Source organism: Melozone crissalis, unplaced genomic scaffold (genome assembly GCF_028551555.1).
Source record: "Melozone crissalis strain CALT ecotype California unplaced genomic scaffold, PUWL_Pcris_2 ptg000014l_1, whole genome shotgun sequence".
Classification (NCBI taxonomy): Eukaryota; Metazoa; Chordata; class Aves; order Passeriformes; family Passerellidae; genus Melozone; species Melozone crissalis.
The window spans coordinates 16,074,759-16,098,050 of record NW_026535792.1 but is presented as its reverse complement, the minus strand read 5'-3'; the positions used below and the strand labels follow the sequence as shown (position 1 = coordinate 16,098,050).

Genomic DNA, 23,292 nt, shown 5'->3' with positions numbered 1-23,292 from the left:
TCAGAAATATTAATCAGAAGGTTGTGTGTAACAGCTGTATAGAAATCAAAGTAATTGAAGAAAACTGCTTTTCTGTTTTCTCCTTCAGCTTGCATTCTAGCAATATTTTGCTATTTCCTGGAATCCAGGAAAAGCATTTTTCTAAAAGCTGACACCAATTAGTACAATTTTGTTGCCAGAGTGAAACAAATAGAAAAAGAAGTAAAGAAAGCACTGGCAGAATAGTCAGGATAGTGAGCCACATTTCTGCTTTCCATGCTGAGTTGAGCTGTTTTGTCTGTACTTGCACTTCCACAAAAGGCCTCTAACATTACTGTTGCTGCAGAGAAGAGCAGATGCTGTTGCTTTGTTGTGCTTTACCATCTCATGAAATAGCAAGGAAAAACATGGCAAGTTTAAGTACACCTTGCCATTTCCCAGAGCTTTTTGTGCCTGAGCTGCTTCACTCTGCAGTAACAGAACGTGTCCCATGAATGGAGTTCAGTGTCTGTAATACCAATAGCATTCCTTCAAGTAAAAGGCTTTGCTGAAGAGTATGTCATTGATTTTTTTTGTATTGATTTTTAAAGAGAACATTTTTCTCCACAACTTGTGTAATCCTGTAATAAAGCAGCTGTTTCTAGTGCTCCTGTTTAGCAGTGTTCCTGTCTGAGAGTGGGGTGTTTTTCTCACGTAGATCGGAAGGATGCGGAGGGCTGGGAGACGGTTCAGCGTGGGAGGCCCGTTCGATCTCGCTCCACTGCTTTGGCAGCAAAAGCTCCTGCAGCTGCAGAATCACTGAAGTCCAGAGGTGACAGTGACAAAGAAAATGTCATTTCACCACCAGCAGAAAACAAGCATGGGAGCTCAGTCACCGGCAGTACTGCGTCTGAAAGCACAGAGCTGGTACAGAAGGATCCTTTGCATCACTCTGAGGGTCCCCTTACTGAGAAGACTCAGGTCAGTCCATCATTTTGAACCATTTTCTAACCTTAGAATCTTGCAACTTTTCTTCAGAGCATTTTCTGAAGGTGGTGTTGGCTAGAGCTTTTGTGATCTTACCAGATCAGGAAAGGGTGTTCAAATAATGGTTATTTCAGTTACATTTGTGGGAATGCAGTAGGATGTCAGCACAAGTAGGCTAATTAAATTATGATGCTGTGGACAGCTTTTCCATGTTTTCCAACAAGTCAGCATTCAACACATCTCATACATACATTTCAGGTAGAAAGATCCAACTTTTGCAAGGTAATGAGCACCTGAAATAAGTGAAGTTATTTGCATTACTCACTGTTGTTGCCAGGTGTTTCCTTACAATTTGACTCTGACTTTAAAAATCAGTATGGTCCATTTTGTTAATTTTGTAAATGCCTCTTGTTAGTTCCCAGCCTCAGAAGTCAATGGGAGCACTGGCACAGCATTGCAAGGGGATTCCTTAGAACCAGCTCCTGAGATGCCTCCAGTTCTCAGCAGCCCTGACTGCAGTGCAAAAACTCTGCAGATGAATGAGGCTTCCCCCCAGAGCACTGGCTGTGCAGACTGGCATCAAACAGAAAAAGCTAAATCTGAAACTGAAATGGATCCTGCAGATATTTCAAATGTGAGTGCTGCCAGATTGGTAAGAAACCTCGTAAGATTTGGGAGTGAATAATAAATCTAAGCCTTAATTTTCTTGGTCTGTGTTGCACAGTGTTTGTTGTTAGCCTTGTGTAAAAACTGTAGAAAAATCTATGAGGTACCTACTGTAGGAAAAATAAATTGTTGCATAGATACTTTTCTTGTAAAATTTAATTCTGGTAAAGTTTTGGAACTTAAACTAGAAAGATAGAAGTGTGTTACTTGGAATAAATAGATCTTTTCTCTCATTACTTATTTTAATAATTACAAAATATACCAGTAAAAAAATTGTAAGTAAAGAGAAGTTGAGCAAAATATCATACAATTCATGTTAACTATGTAGAATCCTCCTTTTTATGCCTGCTACTGATTTTGGTTATTTTTCTGGTGTCATGTTTGCTCCAGTCCATGGCAGAAGTCCTGGCTAAGAAAGAGGAGTTAGCAGATCGGCTGGAGAAGGCCAATGAAGAAGCCATTGCCAGTGCTATTGCAGAGGAGGAGCAGTTAACCAGGGAGATTGAGGCAGAGGAGAACAATGACATTAACATCGAGACTGACAATGACAGTGACTTCTCTGTGAGTGTCCAGTTCGTTGTTCGTGCCCTGTTAAAGCTGTGTTGTCAGTGGGAATGAATATAGAATTTTTAGTGGGTTTTTTGGCATTGAAGTAACCTGTTTGACATGTGCCATGTAATAATTGTCCCATACTGAGGGATATTTTGTCTTACTAAACTCAGCAGCACAGTGCTTCTGAGTGGTGCAGAGCCCTCTGAACTTGCAGTGTTCTGCTGCTGATTTCTGGGTGCAAAACAGGGGGAGCTGAGACTTGTTACATTCATTGCTACTGTGGAAGAATAGATGAAGCAAAAGTCTTCATTTTTACTGTCAGACTGGGAACAGCACTGACCTTTGGGGAGGCCAGTTCTGTTTGCAGACATTGCTGAATATTGCTGAGTTGACACTGTTTAACGTGTGTGTGCACCTGTGAGTTAAAGTTTGTTTTTACTCTGGTTCATGTTAAATTTCAGGCTAATATGGGCAATGGAAGCATATCCTTCTGTGGTTTGTCCATGGACTGGAATGATGTTCTGGCAGATTATGAAGGTAAGTTTTTGTATATTACTGTGCTTACATGGAAATCTAAAATTTAGAAAAGTGCCTGTTTTATTCATGGCCAGTTAAGGTTTCAGAAGTTTCCCCAACACATTCCAAGTAATGTTATCTTCTCTGTTGTTTCCTGAGGAAAGATGGACTTTGTGTTCAGACTGTGTCTCATTGTTCTTCAGTTCTCTTTCTGCATCTCTCTATTAGAATTTTAGTTTTTAATCCTGTTTTTTATTATCATCTGGATAAAAGTGTAATAAAATCATTAAGCATTAAAAAAGGACAGGTCTTAAAAGATGCTCCAGTCTGTGTTTGCACCTAGACCCAAGGAAACCCATCTAAGAGAGAACTAGAGAGACTAACCCTTATTATTGGCATTTCTTGTAGGAAAGTGTGTTTAAATTATCCCCACTGTGGTGGTGTTCAGAGGGGTCCCAGGACGAGGGAAGAGACGAGGATCTGACTCCATGTTTGGAAGGCTGATTTATTATTTTATGATATATATTATATTAACACTATACTAAAAGAATAGAAGAAAGGATTTCATTGGAAGGCTAGCAAGGAAAGGAAAAGAATGGAATGATACTAAAATCTTGTGACTGACCAGAGAGTCTGAGACAGCCAGACTGTGATTGGCCATTAATTAAGAACAACCACATGAGTCCAATCCCAGATGCACCTGTTGCATTCCACAGCAACAGATAACCATCGTTTACATTTTATTCCTGAGGCCTCTTAGCTTCTCAGGAGAAAAAATCTTAGCAAAAGAATTTTTCATAAAACATGTCTGTGACACCCCCGCTTTGTTTCACCTGTGCAGCTCGTGAGTCGTGGCGCCAGAGCAACTCGTGGGGAGACCGAGTGGAGGAGGAGCCCGCGCGCCCCCCCGGGCACGGCATCCACATGCACGAGAAACTCTCCTCACCCTCACGCAAGAGGTGCTGCCCTTGCTGCTGCCTGGCTCAGCCAGGGAAAACAGGCAGCCCAACTCATGGCTGCCGGAAACTCTCCACAAATCTGCTCTCTTTGAGTCTCTGGGTGGAAAGTGCTACAGAAATCTCTATTTTCTTATGAGTAGGCTTGTACTTCATTGTCCGCTAACTAAAGTCTAGAAGAACAGTATTCACATTTACGGGAAATAATTGCCCTCCAGTGGCCTGTTTGTTTTCTCTTAGTGAAATGGCATAGAAATGTTTGCTACAGTGTCAGTTAATATTGTCTAACTTGATTTTATTCTTCTTTGGTTTTATTAAAAGGACAATAGCAGAATCCAAAAAGAAGCATGAGGAGAAGCAAATGAAAGCTCAACAGCTGAGAGAAAAGTTACGTGAAGAAAAGACACTGAAGCTTCAGAAATTAATGGAGAGGGTAAGCTTTCTGTCATATAAAGGGCTGCTCTGCTGCCTTGCAGGAAAGGATTTTTTTCCACATAGTAGATATATTAGAGATTCAAACTAGTGGTGAAATGAAGTTGTCGTATGCATCTGAGTTTACATAGTTTTCAGAGCTGACTTGTGCATCACAGCAATTAAAGAAAGCATTATTTCAAATCATGAACTTCTTGACTATTTTATAGGAGACAATCTCCCATTCAGGGAAGGTATGACAGGAGGAGAAATGTGTTGCATGTATTCAACAGAAATGGTAAAACTCACCAAACTGAAGCAGTGTACTTAGAGTTAAAATTAAGGCAGGCTTTGTGTAGGTCATGAAAATACTTTATTGCTGTGAAGAAAGCTTCAGGGATTAGAAGATTCAGGCCCTGTTGTCAGATATTGTGTTAGTAATGAATTGACTCCTTGTGTGTAGGAGAAAGATGTGAGGAAATGGAAAGAAGAATTGTTAGATCAAAGGCGCAGGATGATGGAGGAGAAGTTACTCCATGCAGAATTCAAACGTGAAGTGCAGCTACAAGCAATTGTGAAAAAAGCACAAGAGGAAGAAGCTAAGGTGAGTGACTTTGTTTTCAAAGGAACTATTTCATAGCTGTGCTCTTGTAAATGTTGTACTCAGAGTGCTTTGGAGTAGTTTGTGAAGGACAGTGCAGTTTAGATATGAACACTGTGAGCCATGAAGCAGATAAATGCTGATGCCTAAATGGTGCACTTTTCTCTAATACAACTTAAAATTAATTAGCTGTTGTTAGACATCATGGTGGGTTGATGTGGGAGAAAAGATGGGTTGAAAGAAAGAGCTGATCATTATCTTGCTGCTTTTGTTCCTCACAGAGTGTGGCAGCATTTTTGGTGATACCTAGTCCTGGAAGGACTAGAAGATCTGATGATCAGTTCTCTGCTTTTCTAGCTCCATGGGGGAGCTCATTTTTCTTCTCATTTATTAAAAAGCTATTCCAGATCCAGCATTCTGTCTCCTTGAACAGTAGTTTTGTTGCTGTGTTTTGTACCACTGATGTTGTTGAGCAGCTGGGAATAGACAGAGACCTGCAGTTAGTATGTGGCAGCTATTCTAAATTAAGTATATTTAGTGCTCTTCTGACTTAATACATAATTCCATAAGGCAGTCACTAGAGGGATGCTTTTTGGTTTGCTTCCTTCATACTACTTTGCTGAAATTTTTAGTGGTTTCACTCTAGCTAGCAGCTAAGCACCACACAACCACACACTTATTCTGCCTCCTGTCCCATGGGATTGGGGGGGGGGGGGGGAAGAGAGAATCAGAAGTGCAAAGATAAGAAATCTCATGGGTTGATACAGAAACAGTTTAATAACTGGATGGGGAAAAATCAGTTCAAAGAAAAAGGAATATAACAAAGAGAGATAAATGATAAAGAAGGACAAGTGATGCTAAAAGAAACAACTGCCAGTCCCTGAGGTTGGCCCCACACCAACCTCTCCCCAGTTTTGTTGCTGCACTGATCTCCTGTGGTCTCAGATATCCCTTTGGTCCCTTGGCCTTGATGCTGTGCAAGCCCTGCTCAGCAGTAATTAAAACATCCCAGTGTTGCCAGCACAGTTTCCAGCACAAATCCAAATCATAGTCTCATCCTACCTACTGCAAAGAGAATTAACTCTATCCCAGCCAAAAGCAGCGTAAAAGAAATGAAGTATTTTACTTTAAAGTCTGTTTTTCCCAAGTGAAGGTACATGAAACTGTTTCATTGTATGATGAGCATGTGTCTCAGCTGTGATTGATGCAGATGTTCATTTGTGTTTTAAGATAAGCACAACAAAACTGATTGCACTTTTTTACTTAGTTGCTGTTTCTCTCTTGGATTAAAAGGATTTCTAGACTACCTAATTCAGTCTGCCATACATTGATTACTATTCCATTACACCAGTGTGACTTCTGTAATTGTGCTAACTAAATCACACTTGCCATAGTTCCCCAGATAAGCAGATGTTTCAAATATTGTGTGTTTAACTGCGTGGGATCTGCTGGCTCACGAGGTTCTTGTTTTCTGGAAATCAAGGTTAATTGGGCCAGAAGGCTTTAGAGAAATAGCTGCTGGGTAGGATAGCTGCAGACCATGGTAACTGTTGCTGCCCAGTTGGTTATCTAAATACCCAGTGCTTGCTTGTTTACTGACCTGTAAAAGCCATCCTGTAAATGGATTCCAGTTGGTAAACAGAGTTACAAGCATAATCCTACCACTCTTTTTCATGATCTGTTTTTGTCTGACCATATGTGTTCTCTTTACCTGTTTTATTTAGTGTACACATTGAAGTTGTTTTTAGCTAACCTTTTCTTACTGTTTTTTTGTTCTTATGTACGGCACTGTCCTGTGGTTGAAAAACATAATACATGTTCATGAAACAGGCTATATGGATAAGAAATATTAGACCATGAGCCTGTTTGGTTTTTTCTTATTATTCACACTATGTATACTTAGACTTTTTTGATCAGTAAGTTGACATGTATTTAAAGTTAGCTCAAAAGCCCCGTTGGATTCTACTAGCACTTGTGTATTTTACTGATTCATCCATTTGGGTTTTAATATTACACATTTTGTGACTGAGAGAATGGACTGATGAAGTCTCGATGCTGAATTGAGAGAACTTTTCTGTATTTTACCCAAAGTTTCTTGTTTCTCTGATACAATTCAAATTTTCTTTTTATATTCCATGGGCTGTCTTGGTTAAAACAAACAAAACAATAAAAAATTATTACAAAACCTAAAGACTTATTCTCAAATTGATGGTTTTCCAAGTCATTCTGGAGAAATGTCCCTCCAGTTTACTACTTATAGTTTACAGTTTAATTATCAAGTGAATAGTTAACAAATGGATGAAATTCCCCAAGATGAAACCTATTTCAACTTCTTGGGTGTTTTCTTACCCTTTCTGCTTGTTTTCAGGTCAATGAAATTGCTTTTATAAACACCCTGGAGGCTCAGAACAAGCGGCACGACGTGCTGAACAAGCTGAAGGAGTACGAGCAGCGCCTGAACGAGCTGCAGGAGGAGCGGCAGCGCAGGCAGGAGGAGAAGCAGGCACGGGACGAGGCAGTGCAGGTAGGACAGGTCTGGAGCTGCAGGGCACAGTGAAATACAGCTCTGTGTTTCACTTTGGCTCTGCAGACATTCAAGTACAGCTTCTCTTAATTCCTGTGTGTTTCATGAGTAAAAGAGCAAGGAGAATTCGCTTTTCCCTGGCTAGGAGCGCAAGAGAGCCCTGGAAGCGGAGCGGCAGGCCCGGGTGGAGGAGCTGCTGATGAAGAGGAAGGAGCAGGAGGCACGGATTGAGCAGCAGAGGCAGGAGAAGGAAAAGGCACGAGAAGATGCAGCACGGGAGAGAGCCAGGTAACTTTGCAATTGTTTCTTTGGGTCCCTTCACCATTATCCTCCCCAGAAACTGCACCTTCTCTGCAACAGCAATACCTTCCTGGGGTGTCAGGCTTGGGATTTTTAAAAGTATCATTAATAAGGATGCTTGATGAATGGCTTGAAAGAAGGAATCAGGTCAGTCATCATAAATTCTGCATTATGTTTTTGTATTCCTTACATACATGCACAATATAAGCTATAATACTGTATTTTATTATATTCATCTTAGTTTTATTGCAGACAAGACCTTTTAAGAATTTGCCTTTTTCAAATTTCACCATAGTTTTCAAAGGAAACAAGATTTATGTACCCATGTTCTCCATTTCCTCCACTCTCCAGAAACTTTTGGGCTTACTGGCATCAATTTGATTTCACATTGTTGTAGATACCAAAGATTGCATTTGTGAAGCGCACAGCCAGGAAATCAGGCTTCATTAATTCTGCTGCCTGTGAACTACTTGGTTTATAGTTTTGCTCATAATTAGAAGTTCATAAAGGGGATTTCACATGGACTCTTCTCTCTCTTCCTTTGAGGTGCAGGGAGAATGAATGTTGGTGTGCAAGACAAGTTTACTTTCCAGTCTGATGCAGTCTGATAATTTCTACTTGTTTAACTTACCAAATTCTCTTTGTATTCACCTCCTATTTCTCCCTCTTTTCCTGCAGTTCCCCTGCCACAAGCATCCCTTAAAACCTTGGTAAAAGTTAAGGTCTTTTCTATGATGTGTGTTTACTAATGGTTCTTGATACATTTTTAATGTCATGGCTTGTTTTCTTCAAAATTGTCACAAAGAGGATTTTTTCCCCTAAGTAAAATATTCCGAAATGTATTGACCAGCTTTCATCTTCTGAAATCCTGAGCAACATCATAAAGAGAGTGAGCTTTCCATTAGAAGTGTAATGAATTCTGGGCAGGCTCTGTAGCCTTTGCTGGGGCTTGATGGACCTTTCCTCATTATATTGAGCCAAAATCACCTGAGGTTGAGTGGGTTGGAAGGGATCCCTCAGGATCTCACACTCATTTGCAAATACTTAGGAAGATTAGGACTAATGGAGAATTTGGTTATGCTGTTTTGGGAAGATAGACCCTGCATGTGTAAGGCTTCTACATCTTTCTGAAATTTGAAGAAACCCTCAAAGTAAGCAAATGGCTGATAATTGCCCTACTGACATCTTTGTCTTCTAAGGCTTTCCAGAGTTAGATCCTGTTGAAAATCTTCAAGCAGAAAATTTTCCTTGCTCTTTGAGTTTTATCAGTGTTAAATCTGCCCCATCCCTCTGTTACACCCCATTAATTTCCTTATGACTTGTAAGGAGAAGCAGTTTCCATTTGCCTTCTGTTGCTATTGTGTCAGCAAATCTCTGTTTGTTGCTCTAACACTCAGTTTTTAACCCTTTGCACTTGATATTGCAGTACTGTGCTTGCACTTGTTTTTCTTTTGTTTTCTTTGCCAGATACTGGTTACACGAGAGATTTTTTCTCTTTTTCTTTTCCTTTATTTTTTTTTTGGATAATTTTGGGAAAGAGTAGGAAAGAATGCATGTGGTGCCTTACACTGTGGTGATTCTGCTCTGTCAGTCATTACATCCCCTAATAACAGTTCTGAGGTTTCTGTACCACAGCAGAGTGAGGGGAGGACTCAGGGTCCTGGGTTAGGAGCTCAGGGAGGGATGAGCTTGACAGGAGTCTGGCTGTCCTGTCCCTTCTGCCCTGGATTGCAGTGTGATTTGGTGGAACCTTGGAGGTATCACTTGGTGTTTTGTTGAGTTTTTTCCTGCAGCTAGGATTTGGCTTGTACCCTGAAGATTTAATACTGGCTGGAATGAGCGATTTTTGCAATATCTGCTTAAAGTTCCTTCAGTATAAGTTTTACCATGTGCATCTGTGGGTGATTAAAACATCTGTATGAATGGAATAGTGTACTTAAAACTGACTTCAAAAGCCCCTCTGCCTTTAACTTGTTTCCAGTAAAGCTTTAGTTGTAATTTCAAAGTATTTTATGTTCCAGAGAGTTGAAATCCACAATACAGAAATTGTTGTTCTTGTCAATAGAAATCATAAAACTGTATAAACCACATAAAACTGTATATCCTAGCCGTGGAAAAAGAATGCTTTTCAGAAAGGCTTGTGCAGGAGTTGTGTTGATGCTCTATAAATGGAAACTTGAAAATTTTGTTTCAAAGACAAAACATTATTAGCCCAAAGTATGAAATGGTGATAATCTGTTGTAGTTTGTAGCATTAAACAAATATGTAAAAATGCAGACTGAAAGAACTCAAATAAGCTTGTGGTTCAGTTTTTCTTTCTGTACCTCAGGGATGATAACACATAAAGTACCTAATGCTTCTCATCCATAATCTCCTCCCCACCCCTCCCACACCCACAGTAGTTGGAAGAGTTCACTTTTTCTCTCTGAAAGAACAATTTTTAGTGTTTATCATTTGATTTACTTCCTCTGCTGTCTTCTTTCCTATCCACTTTTATATTTCCTGTGGCTTTTTGTTTTAAAAATGTTACTTCTACATTTATGTAATTGATCTTGTTTCTTTCTATCAGATTTCTGTTTAAAAAGCCAGACAAACAGGAATCCACACATGACAAAATCCATTTTTGTTTGGATAATAGTCCTTATGTCAGGCTCTCTAGTTTTGGCACTCAGGCTCCTTTAATTTTGGAATGCTTTTTTAAAAGATGGCTGATGGCTTTGGTTGACTCTTGCATAGCTCAGTTTTACCCAGAGCCTTCATTATGTCTTTGGCACTTCAGAGCTGCCAGGCTTCTCTCCCATCACATTTTACAAATTTTGTTTGTATAAACAGCATGAGTAGCTGACTTTCTTCCCCTTTAGGATTTAGTTGCTCCCTTGGCTTACTGACTACTGGGAAGTTGTTCTTGATGAAACTTCTGCCTGTGGGTTTCTGCTTAATTGTCATGGTTACAAGTCAAGTTACACCCCTTGTTCTTTTCTTAGAAAAAAAATAATCTAAATCTCTTCAACAGGGTGATGCTGTTGGTCAGAGTTTTCTCTGGGAGTTTGTATATTTAAATTTGCACCAATGAACATTTTATAGAGCACTGCCCTGAGTGTTGCAAAGGGGGCTTTTCACTGTCTCATCTGCTCTTCCCCATTGATTCAGTGGCTGCAGCCCTTGGCTGAAGAATGCAAGTGGTGACAAGGTGTCACAGTCATCACTCTTTTGTGGCATCTTCTTGACTATCACTGCTCTGGTTGGGACTGAGCTGTCATCCTGGTTCTGCTGCAAATGTTCAAATGTTCATTAAGTCTTTCAAATGAAAGCATCCACATTCTCTAAGTTGTTTTTTGTTGTTTTTCTTTTCTACTGAACCATGTTCAACTTCATTTTTGGGTTTTCTTGTTCTGCATTCCAGCCATAAATGTGTCAGTATTATTCATGCTTTGCACTGATACAAATTCTCCCTGTACTTTCTATCCTTTGGTTAGAGATCGAGAGGAGAGGTTGGCAGCTCTTACTGCAGCTCAGCAAGAAGCCATGGAAGAACTGCAGAAGAAGATTCAGCTGAAGGTATAAAAGGATACATTAGTTGAAAAATACATCAGTATTTCTTTGCACAGTTCAATTCCATTTGCTGTCATTCAATGTGTTTTCTCTTCATTGCTCTGTTTATTTTCCATTCAGCATGATGAAAGTATTAGAAGGCACATGGAACAAATTGAACAGAGAAAAGAGAAAGCAGCTGAACTCAGTAGTGGAAGGCATGCTAATACTGACTATGCACCAAAGCTCACCCCCTATGAGCGAAAGAAGCAGTGCTCATTGTGCAATGTCATGGTGAGTTGGGCAGAGGGGACACTGCTGGAATTGCAGGACAAACCCAAGGCATGAAGCTACAAGTTCTGCTTCACTCACTTGCACATTTACTGTATCCCTGCTCTGCTTTTGTAAAAAGTGCATCTTATTCTTCTGTCCATGAGTCAGGTGGGTTAGGGAAGATTCCAAAGAGCTGTAGAGTTGTGGCTTAATGGAGACTCTGGGCAGTGCTCAGTTATTGGCTATCTGCTGAGAGAAGCAAGAACTCAGGAGCATCAGATGGAAGGAGGTAGTTTAAAGATAGAGTAAAGCAAATAAAGAATGTGATCCTTTACATAGCAGGCAGCTGAGCTGGAACACCTTGTTGTGAGATGCTGTGGGTATTTGTATTCCCTGTGAGTTCAGGGGCTGATTGGTTAAGTGTAGTTGGACTGAAATTCACAGAGAAACCACATCAAGCTCAAGAAGTTCTTGAATTGAGTTTGGTTGGATGCTTGAAAGTGTTGGACAGGAAAAGGAGTGTTCTCTTTGTCTCCTCTCTCCCTTTGGTGTCTGATTTTTTGGTCTCTGTTGGAAGCCAAGGACATTGCTTGGCAGTGTCCCAACCTCAGCTGGGGCTCCCTGCCTGTGCTGCCCTCCCTGTCCCAGGAATGGTGGGGGAGAGAAGCCACACAGCCACTGGGCCAGAGCTGGGAGATCTCCTGCTGATAACTCTGTCACTGCTTTGCAGAGACTGTGCATTATCAGAGCCCTACATGCCACTGAGCATTATTTCTCTGTAATTGCTGCATTAGGTAAGATTGCATGGGATCACCTCAGGCAGTGCTGGAACAGAAACTCAGGCTCAGCAGGCTGGAGTCTTGTGTACTCACTGAGCTTGCATTTCAGAATGAAACTCCAATATATAAAATTAGATTGAAGTGAAAATGAGAGCAGAGCCTAATATATTTATTTATCTATTATTACACTGCTGGCTAGCAAATCATTCTGTAATTTACTGTTAACTCTTGCATAAAAGATGTTTATATAAATTAGCTTGAGGAGTAAAGGAGTAAAGTACTGTGCTTGAATTTCTGAACATACCCCTGACAAATTGGCATGTTTTATATTATGTTTAAAGTGCTGTTATTTATATATCATTGAATTTGCTAAGGAAAAATAACTATTAAATCATTATCATTGCAGATTTCATCAGAAGTGTATCTTTTCAGCCACATTAAAGGGAAAAAACACCAACAAGCTGTGAGAGAAAACAGTAGCATACAAGGACGAGAGCTCTCAGATGAAGAAGTGGTGAGTTTTCTGCTGTTTTTCTGTATTAATCAGCTCAGTAGCCTATGCAAGTGTTGGAAAAGTAGTTGAACAAAACTGTTTCTGTTAGCATGGGCATCATAGCAGACTACCAATGAAAAGCAATGAAAGAAACAGTGCATTGACATACAATGCAGGCAATTGCCATTTAAATTTGATTCTTTATAAAAAGTGACTAATTGCTTTTCTGTTTATTGAAGGCATTTTCATGTCACTACATTTATCTTTTCATCCTGAAAATCTTATACATTACAGTTGTCACCATCCTGCTATTTTCTTTGTTTCTTATTGCTGAAAATCTCTTAGTCCTTTTCTAGGTGAGCAGGTGTGCTATCCTGTGCATCAGGGTCCATAATGCTGAAACTGTAGTGCTAAATTACTTCAAAATGTAAGATTTGAAATGTTTTGGAAGTATTAATGTTGCTAAGAAGAATAATAGTTTTTCAGTAGCTTCTTTAGGAGAATTGGGATATAGAGTGATTTTGAGGAAGCGCTGAGGATTTTATACTTTACCAAGAGGCTCCTCCTCTGTAGAAAGGGCATCTGCATAGTTGTCTCATGTAATTTTTTGTTGCTGCTGCCAGAATTCAACTACAGTATTAAGTCAAGGGCTTTTTAATGAGAATTTGGGTTCTGCCACATCCAAAAAATTTATGAATGCCCCTGTATTATATCTGTCAGGTTTTAGGAGGAAATAGTGTGCAAGCCAGTTCTTCAGCACCAATTCAGATTGAACTTGTATTTGAAAATCTGTTTCTAGCCAGGCTGATTCAGATGGCACTGTCCAGTAGTTCTGATTTTTTCACTTCACAGTTCTTTTACTATTTTTATTTACTGAAATCTTCTCTTCATTTTCAACTTCTTACATCTCATTGTAACATGTTTTCCTTTTTAAAAAGCTTTGGAGAGTTTAGGTCTCTGAAGTACTGGAATCCACAGAGGTGATTATCACTGAAAAAGCAGAAAAAGATAACTGGAGAGGCACAGTAGTCTGGAGGAATAAATATTTGTGGAGTTGCACTTTCCTGCCCCTTCCCAGCTATAGTGAAAGTACCTAAACTGACTTCTCAGTTTCTTTCTTCCTCTTGGACAGTGGTTAGTGGGAGCTGTGTGGATTTGGATTTGGATTTTAGGTACCAGACTTGCTGGTGTACATATGTGTGAAATTTCCATACTGCACCTGTTTGCCTGGAGATACCAGCAGTGAGATTTCCCAGAATCTGTCCTGTTGTGGGCACTCCCAGGTATGGATTGACCTTTTCTGGGATCTCTCTGGCCTTTGCTGGTACCTGTCAGGCCACTGTAGTGTGGTTCTTGCTGGGCACCTGGCTCAGAGGAGTCTGCAGGAACACTGGACTGGATTTCCCTGTGACTGGGCATTGCACACTCTCCACATCTCATCTGGTAGCTGAGCAATTCCAGTTTCTGGAGAACAGTCAGGTACTGACAGCTGCCTTGGCACCCAGCTGGGGAAACAGAAGTTCCACTAGAGGGCACAAAGATCCTGATTTTTGTGCCTGAATCCAGGGTTTCTCAGCAAAACATTTTGATGAGAACTTAAGAATGAAGGTTAAATGTATGTATTTCTTGAATAATGCTTAGTGCAAGAGAGAAAGGAGAGAACAATTCTAAGTGAATGAACAGCTTGAGAGTTACTACAGCAGATTCCAATATGCTTAATCAGGATGGTGCATAGCATTTGGCATACTGGCAATGTATGGATGCCTCCATTCTTAGATATTTTATATATTATTCATGGCTAAATTTCACTTAGTCCAAGTATAAAATTCTGAGCTATATTATTGTAACCTGAAATTTTCCAGGTCTGAGGCCTTCTCTGCTTTTTATTACCTTTTTTTTTGTTCAAAGAGCTGTAGTAAGATGCTCATTATAGATCTGGGCAGTGTAGAGGAAGAAAGCAGTTTTACTAACCAGAGCAATCTGCTTTGTGTATCTGTTATTCAGCAAGCATTGTTAATGCCAACCTCACAACTAAAGCATTCAGTAACTCAAGTTTTGAAATACTTGAGAAAAATATTCCCAAGTTTTATACAGAAGTGAACCCATATTTCAGGGAGCTTTGTAATAGTCACAGTTACTTGTTTATCACTCATTTCAATTTTTCAGTCAGTGAAACTAACTGTAGTGAGAACACACTTGTGCTACTTAAAATTATTACTTGTCATCTGTGATGTCTTTAGATTATATATGTCTTGTGTGTGACCCTTCTTCTTGGACATAAAAGATTTTATTTATGTCACCTTTGACCTAATAAAATTTCACCTTTAACCTTATGCACTTGACACCTCAGATAACTTACTCTTGATCTTTGACTCATTTTGTGTTCAGCCTCTTCAGTATATTAGGTAGTTGCCTGGAAAGAAAGCTTTTATAAAATTCTAATCTGATAATAGAATTTCTTTACTATTACTTGGGAAATCACAAGATTTGAAATACTTTAATTTTGTCCGTATTGGTACCTCAGATTTAGGTGTGTCCTCAAGGCTGTGAAAGCTGATTGAAGCAAATGATTGTATAATTTTTCTTCACACAGTAAGGATTTTTCTTGGTTAATTTGACTGTAAGCAAAAAGTTAAAAACTTCTTAATGGTCATGGACACTGATTCCTCTGGGCCAGTTGGGTGGTAGGAGTTGATCTTACCAGAAATAAAAAGAAGCTGCTGTATTCTAGGGGTTTTCTCTTTGTTGTAATGTCTATAAATTCTGTAATTTTAGAGACATTTTCAGAGGTAAAAGCAGACTTCATGTTGGAGCAATATCCCCCTGGTTTGGCATTAAGTGCTTATTGTGCTTAATTCCAGCATGTCTGGTGCAGGGGCTGACAACTGGGATTACACTGTCAGGAAGGTGAATTCATTTGTGGATGTGAAACATGCAAAGAAAATAGTTTTGCTGTGAATGAAGATACAAAAATGAAAAAAGCATGGAGTTCATTCTCAGATTGTGTGGCAGCTTCATTGCACATCAGCCTTTTGGGTTTTCTTTATTTGGGGCTTTTTTAGTCTGCAGCTGAAACATTTGTAGCTTTCTCTTACAGCAAGCAGCTCTTGCTTTTCTAACAGTGTTATCCTGTAAAAGCAAATTAAATTCTGTTCACATTGGTAACTTCTTTGTAACTTTGCTTTTGTCTGGCCTCTTGCAGATACATTAATTCACCTAGGTGGTAAAACTGGCAGCAGGCTGAAAATCATCTTCAGTATATTTCTGAGGCTCTCAGAGCTCCCACTGGCCCACATCCTTTCAGCATTATCTCCTGTGCAGTAAGAGCCTGCTGCCTGCATTATCTCTGATAAGTGCCTGGCTGCTTCCATCAAACTCTCAGCTTCTCCTGCTTCTGCAGTGCCATTTTCTGTGCTATTGATTTCCCGTCCCCTCTCTCAACATCCACCTTGCTTTTAGTTCAGCAAAGGATGTAAACAGTGTAAGCAATTTGCTTTCATTGACTTCACTGGAATCAATTAGTATGTTGGTAGTCCTGACTAATTGCTTTGCTGAATGAAAGCCTGTATGGCACAAAGGCCTCACTGAAAAGGTGCCTGCAAAAGCCACAGGACAACACCTGGTGATTTCATTATGCTGAGGAGTCTCTGCAAGGACCTTGTAGACGTTTTCTCCTACAGATTTTAGGAGCTACAGGCACTTTTTAGGCACTTTTATGCCCCTCTGCTTTCCCTTTTGCCTTTGCCTTTCTTGTCTCTCCTGGTTTGTTTGGAGAAATACACCCAAGAGCTCCCTTTGAACCATTGTCCCAGCTCTCTCTGTATCTCCTGGCCTTTAAATGCCATGGTTTAAAGGGACTTTCAGAATATAAATCATGTCATTCCATGTGGTCTATGAATGTTTCTAATAAGTGAAAAGCTCTTCTAAAAACCAGATGCAGTAGATAACTTGGCAGGGTTTGGTTAATTTATATAAGGTGCATGCTACAATTTTATGTATTCCAAAGAAGGATGGAGGAATATTAATGAACTGTTGTTTGCCTATGTGAAAAATGTGCTTTTTCTTATCAGGAGAGAAAACTGATTCTTTTGTCATTATATAAAGGCAACAAAGGACTTCTAAGAGGTGCATTTAGATCAAATGAGAACATAATCCCATGATGGAGCAGAGAGGTGATTGTTGTCTGAAGACTGACAGTGTTAAAATGTGGGGATTTATATAAAGACCTGGTTGCTGGAGCCCACACACAGGTTCCTTTAAAAAAAGCTGCTGGCCGGTGACTAAAGCTCTCTGTGGAGAGTGGCTGGGGCTGCAGTGGGAGCTGTCCTGGCCCAGCTGTGCCCAGCTCTGATTTACAGAGTGCCTCTTGTGCTGGCAGTGCCCCAGGTAAAGCCCTGAGCCCTGTGCTGTGCCAGCCAGGTGAGCTTGGCAGCCAGCACCACCCACAGCCAGAGCTCCTGTTCACAGCACTTGGAACTTCTGAAAGGTTTTTAGATTTTAGGAGCAAGGAGCTGTTTTCCTAGAGGTGTGTGCTGCTCCCATTATTTCTTGCAGAGGAAACTACTGAGGGAAGATGTGGCAATAGCTTAATGTCTGACCCTTGTTGCTCTTCATCTGTATTTACAGGGATTTTTCTTGTCCAGACACATGGTGGTGCCAGGATTTTGCTAATTTTTTTTTTAATACTCTATGTTTTCATTCCAATTAAATTATATATCACTATTGTTTTGTTGCTTTAGCCTTTGCAGTATTGACAAAATGTTTTTGTTTTCCTTTCTGAACAGAGTGTTTTCAAGTTCTTGTATTTAAATGAAGAGTAGTGTTTTATGAACTCCTTTGGTAGCCTAAAAAATATGATTAGGCAAAATGGAAAGTAACAATATTAAGGAGGGTCACATTTTTAGTTTCATCTAAAATAGAGGAGTTGGAGAGGTTTATACCTGTGGGTATGTGGCTTTTAAAAACCATTATAGACAATTAATAGTTTTCTTTTTTATTCTGGAGCATTCAGATGGATGTTACACGTCTACCTGTGTTCACAGAATCAGACTGGTTTGGGTGGAAGGGATCCTAGAGCTCCTCCAGTGCCACCCCTGCCATGGCAGGGACACCTTCCACTGTCCCAGGCTGCTCCAAGCCCCATCCAGCCTGGCCTGGGGCACCTGCAGGGATCCAGGGGCAGCCACAGGGGCTCAGTGCCCAGTGTGCCCAGCCTTGCTCTTGCCCTGGTGTTTGCCTCATCTCTCCTGGCTTTTGGCTGCTCCATTGTGACCATTCCAGCTCAGGGAGATGGCTCTGGCCCAGCCCTGCTGGTGCTGCAGCCATTTCTGGCCTCTGTGGTGCTGCATGTGGTTTGGTCATATGTAGAACAATATTCCTGTTTGCTTTATCCACAGAATTCATAGTAGATTCAGTTTTTTTCTTGGCATCTTAATATAGTTCTTCAACAGTAGCCCATTTTTCTTCTCTGTTGCTCAGGGGAAACAATCTGTAAATCACTTGCAAACAAGAACTTCCCATCCCAGTAAAGCCTCAGGTTCTGGTTGAGTTGGCTTTAGTCAATTATTTTTTTTTCCTGGGGAAGGAAGGATGTCTTTTAGAGCAGAGTTGTGTTGCTAGAGGAGTGGAATTATGCCAGGCATCTGTGGTTCATTTTTGTTTATGGATATTTCATACCTCATGGTACCTGTGGTCCTTTCAGTCCAGGAGCTCTGGCCGTGTCATTCTGCGGTAAATAATTCTATCCTGGAAGACATTGTCATAAAAATCAATGCTTATAAAGTCTAATCCATGTTGCAGCTTGCAGAAGGTCTCTCAGTACCCCATACATCAATTCTAGTTTTTTGTACTTTGCAGAGCAATAGCTTCTTACCTTTAATTTATTATAAAGTATTGTTTTTCTTGGCAAAAATGTCTGTGATTAATCGTGCATTGGCTGTGCCTTTAATTGGGATAGATCACTGCCAGCAGCTGCACCCTTCCTGGTTTTGGCTTGGGCATCTCCAATATCCACAGGCAGTAAAAGAAACTGCTGCTGGCAGTCCAGCTGGGCTCTGATCTCCCCTTTCCCTCAGCTTGATCTGTCCTTGCAGCCAGATGATAAAGTCAGAGCCTCCCAGCCTTCCTCCCTCATCTGCAGGGATGCTTCCCATGGCCAGGATGCAGAATTCTCATCACACAGAACAGACACCTCTACTTTGCCTTCTGTTCCTGCATTTTGGAGTTCCAAGTGGGAATGGTATTAAAAATCTGAAGAAATGCTTAAAGCTCCTATTAAGAATACTATTTGTTATTTATCTTAGTGGCAGACTGTTGTGTCATTGAATCCCTGGACAAGCAAGGCTACTGAAAGTGCAATGACTATCAGCAGTAAAACAGTTTTTCATTTGGGCATGCTGAAAAGCAGGATTAGTCCCTCATGGAAAAAAAACCTAAATCCCAGATGTTAAGGAAAGCCTAGTTGTACAATGAAAAGTCACTCTTCAGTTTTGAATGAATAATAAAAGTTTTTTAATGCTCTCAACTCATCTTCTAAAGTACAGTCTAGCATAGAAATGGGAATAATTAAAATCTTGATTTTGAGAAAATAACATTTGAAAATTCATTGCATTATAAGCTGTTTCTTATACATGTAGCACCTCTAGTAACATATATTAATAAGGAATACCTTCCTTGTTATGATTCTTCATATTTTGGAGTGGATCATCACTTGTGGTCCTATAACAGTATTTGATCTCTTTATGATGAAGAATTACTGATCATTTGTGTTTCAGGCTGTCATTGTTTAAAATCGAAGTGTGCTTTTGATATAACTCATAGTCTGCTTCAGCATCTGTTTTCCATATTAAATATTGTCCTAGATTATGAGGAAAAAATAAAATAGTGAGGAATTCTGTTGAAACATGTAGTAAAATCATGAACAAATATTCCTGTGGTAGTGTGATTTAGAAGTGAACCCTAAAAACCCTTCAAAAGTTGGCAAATATATCCCTTAAGTGATTATATACACAAGTAAGAAACCATTATTCCTGACATTGGTAATAAATAGTGAAAACACTTTTAAATGATTTTCTGCAGTTGCAGGATATTGTTTATTTTGCAACAGATAGAGATGTAAATCCAAAAGATATATGTAGGCTTCAGAATAGTTACCTATTGATTTGCTGGAATATATTCCTTATGTACATTACCTTTATGGAAAATACTCAGTTTGATATATGTATTTTCTATATTAAAATGGTGAATGAATGACAGCTATTATTATGTGATATAAGCTACTACAAGTGTTTCTTTATAGTCTTCCTCATGTTTATATTTTAATGCTGATGTGAGGGGGCAAGTAATAACAAGTATTTGGAAGTTCTGAAGCCTCAGTTTAGATCAATAGCTGGAGACAGATGTTTTTCAAGTTGCCTTGGTCTGCAGAACTGGGTTAGAACGCTTATAAGAATGCCTTTTCTTTCAGAACTTGGGGATTCAAGGTTGGAAAGAATACAAAAACAACAGAATAACCAGCCTTACAGTATTTTGGCACTTCTGCTGCAGTTCTGGCCAGAATCCAGAAATATAGAAGGGAATGAAAATGAAAAAATAACAGAGGGGGGAAAAACCTACAAACTCTAAGATTCAGCAAGGTCATTTTGGCTCAGTTTTTTTGGGTGAGTGTCCAGTAGGCAGGAAGGTTTTGCAGATCTGTGGCTTGGTGAGTTTGTGAATGATGGAGCTCAGGCCAGGAGCCCTGGGTGGCCGTGGCACTGCCAGCCTTGCCCTGCCCCTCTGGCCAAGGATCCCCCTGCAGAGCTGCCTCCTGAGCTTGGAGCAGGTGCCAGCAGCTCCTTGGTCCCCTGGGTACCCTGCTGCTCCTTCCTTCTCTGCTCCAGGGATCCCAGAGCCTCCTTGGTCCCCTGGGTACCCTGCTGCTCCTGCCCTCTCTGCTCCAGGGATCCCAGAGCCTCCTTGGCCCCTGGGTACCCTGCTGCTCCTGCCTTCTCTGCTCCAGGGATCCCAGAGCCTCCTTGGCCCCTGGGTACCCTGCTGCTCCTGCCCTCTCTGTTCCAGGGATCCCAGAGCCTCCTTGGCCCCTGGGTACCCTGCTGCTCCTGCCTTCTCTGCTCCAGGGATCCCAGAGCCTCCTTGGCCCCTGGGTACCCTGCTGCTCCTGCCCTCTCTGTTCCAGGGATCCCAGAGCCTCCTTGGCCCCTGGGTACCCTGCTGCTCCTGCCTTCTCTGCTCCAGGGATCCCAGAGCCTCCTGGCCCTGCCTGTGCTTGGGGAACTCAGTGCTTAGGGATAAATAACTCAGAGCATCTGCACTGGGGCTGCCCTGCACCAGCACTGCCAAAATACTGTAAAGCTGCTTATTCTGTTATTTTTGTATTCTTTCCTGGCTTTGCTGCAATATTGTCCTGCCTGTGCAGACACGCCCCAGGCAGAATTCATAAAAAGGCAACACTTACTTAAAAAGAAAGGAACAGGAAATAAGTATTTGTGTTATGGTTACCTCTAATTTTAGAAGGAAGGAATTTTGTTAGGAAGAATTCTCTTTGGCACACTTCACAATTCAATAAAGTTCCTATTAATATTTTCTGAGTAGTGAAATGAATAATAACTTCTATGTAATACAGAGAGCCAAGTGTCACAGTGAAATAAAATGGAGTAGGAACATAATTTTGCAGTTGTGTTCTGCTTTGATAAATACATATCCAAGGTTTCACCTGCCAGGGACACATCCATGGGTGCTCTTGCTGTAATTAGGACACTAAATGGGGAGAGCTGCTGAAGAATATTGGTCTTGTGAATGGCTGTTGGGAAATTTCTTGTACAGCTGTATTTTATACAGATTACTGAGGTTCAGAATCCAGTTTAAGGTGTGGTTTTCCTCATCCAAGCAGAAGTGGGCCCTGCTCAGCTATATAGCAGTTCAGCATTCTGTAGCATTTGCTGCACAGTCCATGGAAAACTGCAATTATGTTTATTCTGGAGTCTGAAAAAAATTACTTTTATTTCAGGGAATATTGATTATAATGCTGTTATCCTTGCAGTGTAAACATGTTATTTAAGAAACAGAGAAAACATTGGTCATAAGAAGTGCTTAGTCAACTAAAATTATCAACTTCAAGATATCAGACTAACAGGGTAGATTGTCTGGTTCAGGCAGTTGAAGGGGACTAGGAATAACCAGCAAGAATGTGACTTCAGGGGTGACCTTATTAGCTTTAGCTTTAATGCTTTTGGCAACTCGATTTCTCATGTAGTTTGTAGATGAGGCCCATCTGTTGCATTTGGAAAGCTTCAGGATTTTCAATGACTTGACCAAAAGTGAGAACAGTTGAGAATGGAGGGAGAAGGAAGGAAGGAATAGCAAAGACATTTTTTGTAAATAATCTTAATTTCTGTCTGCAGTTTTACATGGGCAATAGTATTAGTCTTTATCACCTTGTTTGTAAATAAAGTATTGTAACTTCTGCAGAAATTTATGTCAGTTGTTCTAAAAATTACTTCAGTGTTCTGTAAAAATTTAAATAACAACATATGTCTGTACAAAATGCCATTAAATATCCCATGGTGGATGTTTACTACCTTAATTTTACTTCATGGCTTTTTCAGCTGGAGACTGAGGGTCTCCCCCCGAGACAGGTACAGGATACCTTGGGATTTTTACCAGTGGTTCTTAGCTTTGGAGAATGCATGGCAATAACACAGGAGAGAAGGAGCAGGAGTATTTCTACTCTCATGGGTCACTGAGCCATCATCACATGAGCAGAGAGGAACATCCACAGGTGGCCATGAGGAAATCCATGCCAGCATTCAGTTCTTGTTTGGTTTCTGTATCTTGCAGCTGTACATCCCAGCACAGAGCAGTGCTGCTCTTTGTGGCACAGATTCTGTCACCTTCACAGGGGCTGAGCCCTTGCTCTGTGATGTTGCTGATCTCAGCTCAGAGGATGAGTATCAGGTATGAAAAATGATGGCCGAAGTCTGATACAGAATGATCATCATTGCTGGCTCTGGTTTAATCCTGAGATCAAAAGTGTTCTGTTAGGACAGAACTAGCAAAACATAAAGCCTTTAAAACATAAGCCTTTAAAACAGAGCTTCAGAGAAATTGCGCAGCTAAAATTGATATAGCTGAAACTAGAACTGCACTGAAAAGTTGTGGTAGGCTGAATACAGATCACAATGACAGCAGCTTCCCTTAAAAAAGAGCCTCTACTTATAATGTTTTGCATTTATAAAGGCCTAAATTCTCCAAAGATCTGGTGGTTTCCCAGTATCTGAGGATTTGGGGCCAGAATGTGCTCAGCCTAGTGCAGGACCAGACCAAGGATGACCCCTCATGTTGCCATAAGAAGAAACCCAGAATGCTTTTAGGGAGAGGATAAATAAATTTAATCTCAGAAATTCTGATTACACTTAGCATTTACTTATATAAAAATAATAATTACAAAGAAGTGAAAGGCTTTCAGTGAGAAGTGTGCAGATTACCCCTTTATCCTGCATAACATTTATTAGAAATACACCCACCCCAAACGGATGAGTTTCATTCTTATTTAAATGAAAGGATGGCAAAAGTTTGCTTTGAAAACGCTGCACTGGCCCTACTCCCTTTTATGCTCTGATGGTTGTTATTTCTGTGGTGTGTTCCCCTGCCCAGCTACGGCTGTGCAGGTAAAATTACTCATGAGTTTAATTATTTAAAGGATTGCACTTCCTGTACTTCAGTGTAACTCGGTGGATTCTAATACC

The 23,292-nt window shown here is 40.4% G+C and overlaps 1 protein-coding gene across 1 annotated transcript in view; it reads left to right on the top strand.

Annotated features, from left to right (window-relative positions):
• Positions 1 to 23,292, top strand: part of SCAPER (S-phase cyclin A associated protein in the ER) — a 132,878-nt gene that overhangs the window by 28,082 nt on the left and 81,504 nt on the right. Inside the window, exons 8-19 of the mRNA XM_054272915.1 lie at positions 677 to 939; positions 1,361 to 1,579; positions 2,002 to 2,172; positions 2,625 to 2,700; positions 3,521 to 3,638; positions 3,957 to 4,068; positions 4,510 to 4,650; positions 7,016 to 7,171; positions 7,317 to 7,459; positions 10,948 to 11,029; positions 11,144 to 11,296; positions 12,461 to 12,568. Coding sequence (XP_054128890.1) covers positions 677 to 939; positions 1,361 to 1,579; positions 2,002 to 2,172; positions 2,625 to 2,700; positions 3,521 to 3,638; positions 3,957 to 4,068; positions 4,510 to 4,650; positions 7,016 to 7,171; positions 7,317 to 7,459; positions 10,948 to 11,029; positions 11,144 to 11,296; positions 12,461 to 12,568 — 1,742 coding nt within the window. The remainder of the gene's footprint in view (positions 1 to 676; positions 940 to 1,360; positions 1,580 to 2,001; positions 2,173 to 2,624; positions 2,701 to 3,520; positions 3,639 to 3,956; positions 4,069 to 4,509; positions 4,651 to 7,015; positions 7,172 to 7,316; positions 7,460 to 10,947; positions 11,030 to 11,143; positions 11,297 to 12,460; positions 12,569 to 23,292) is intronic.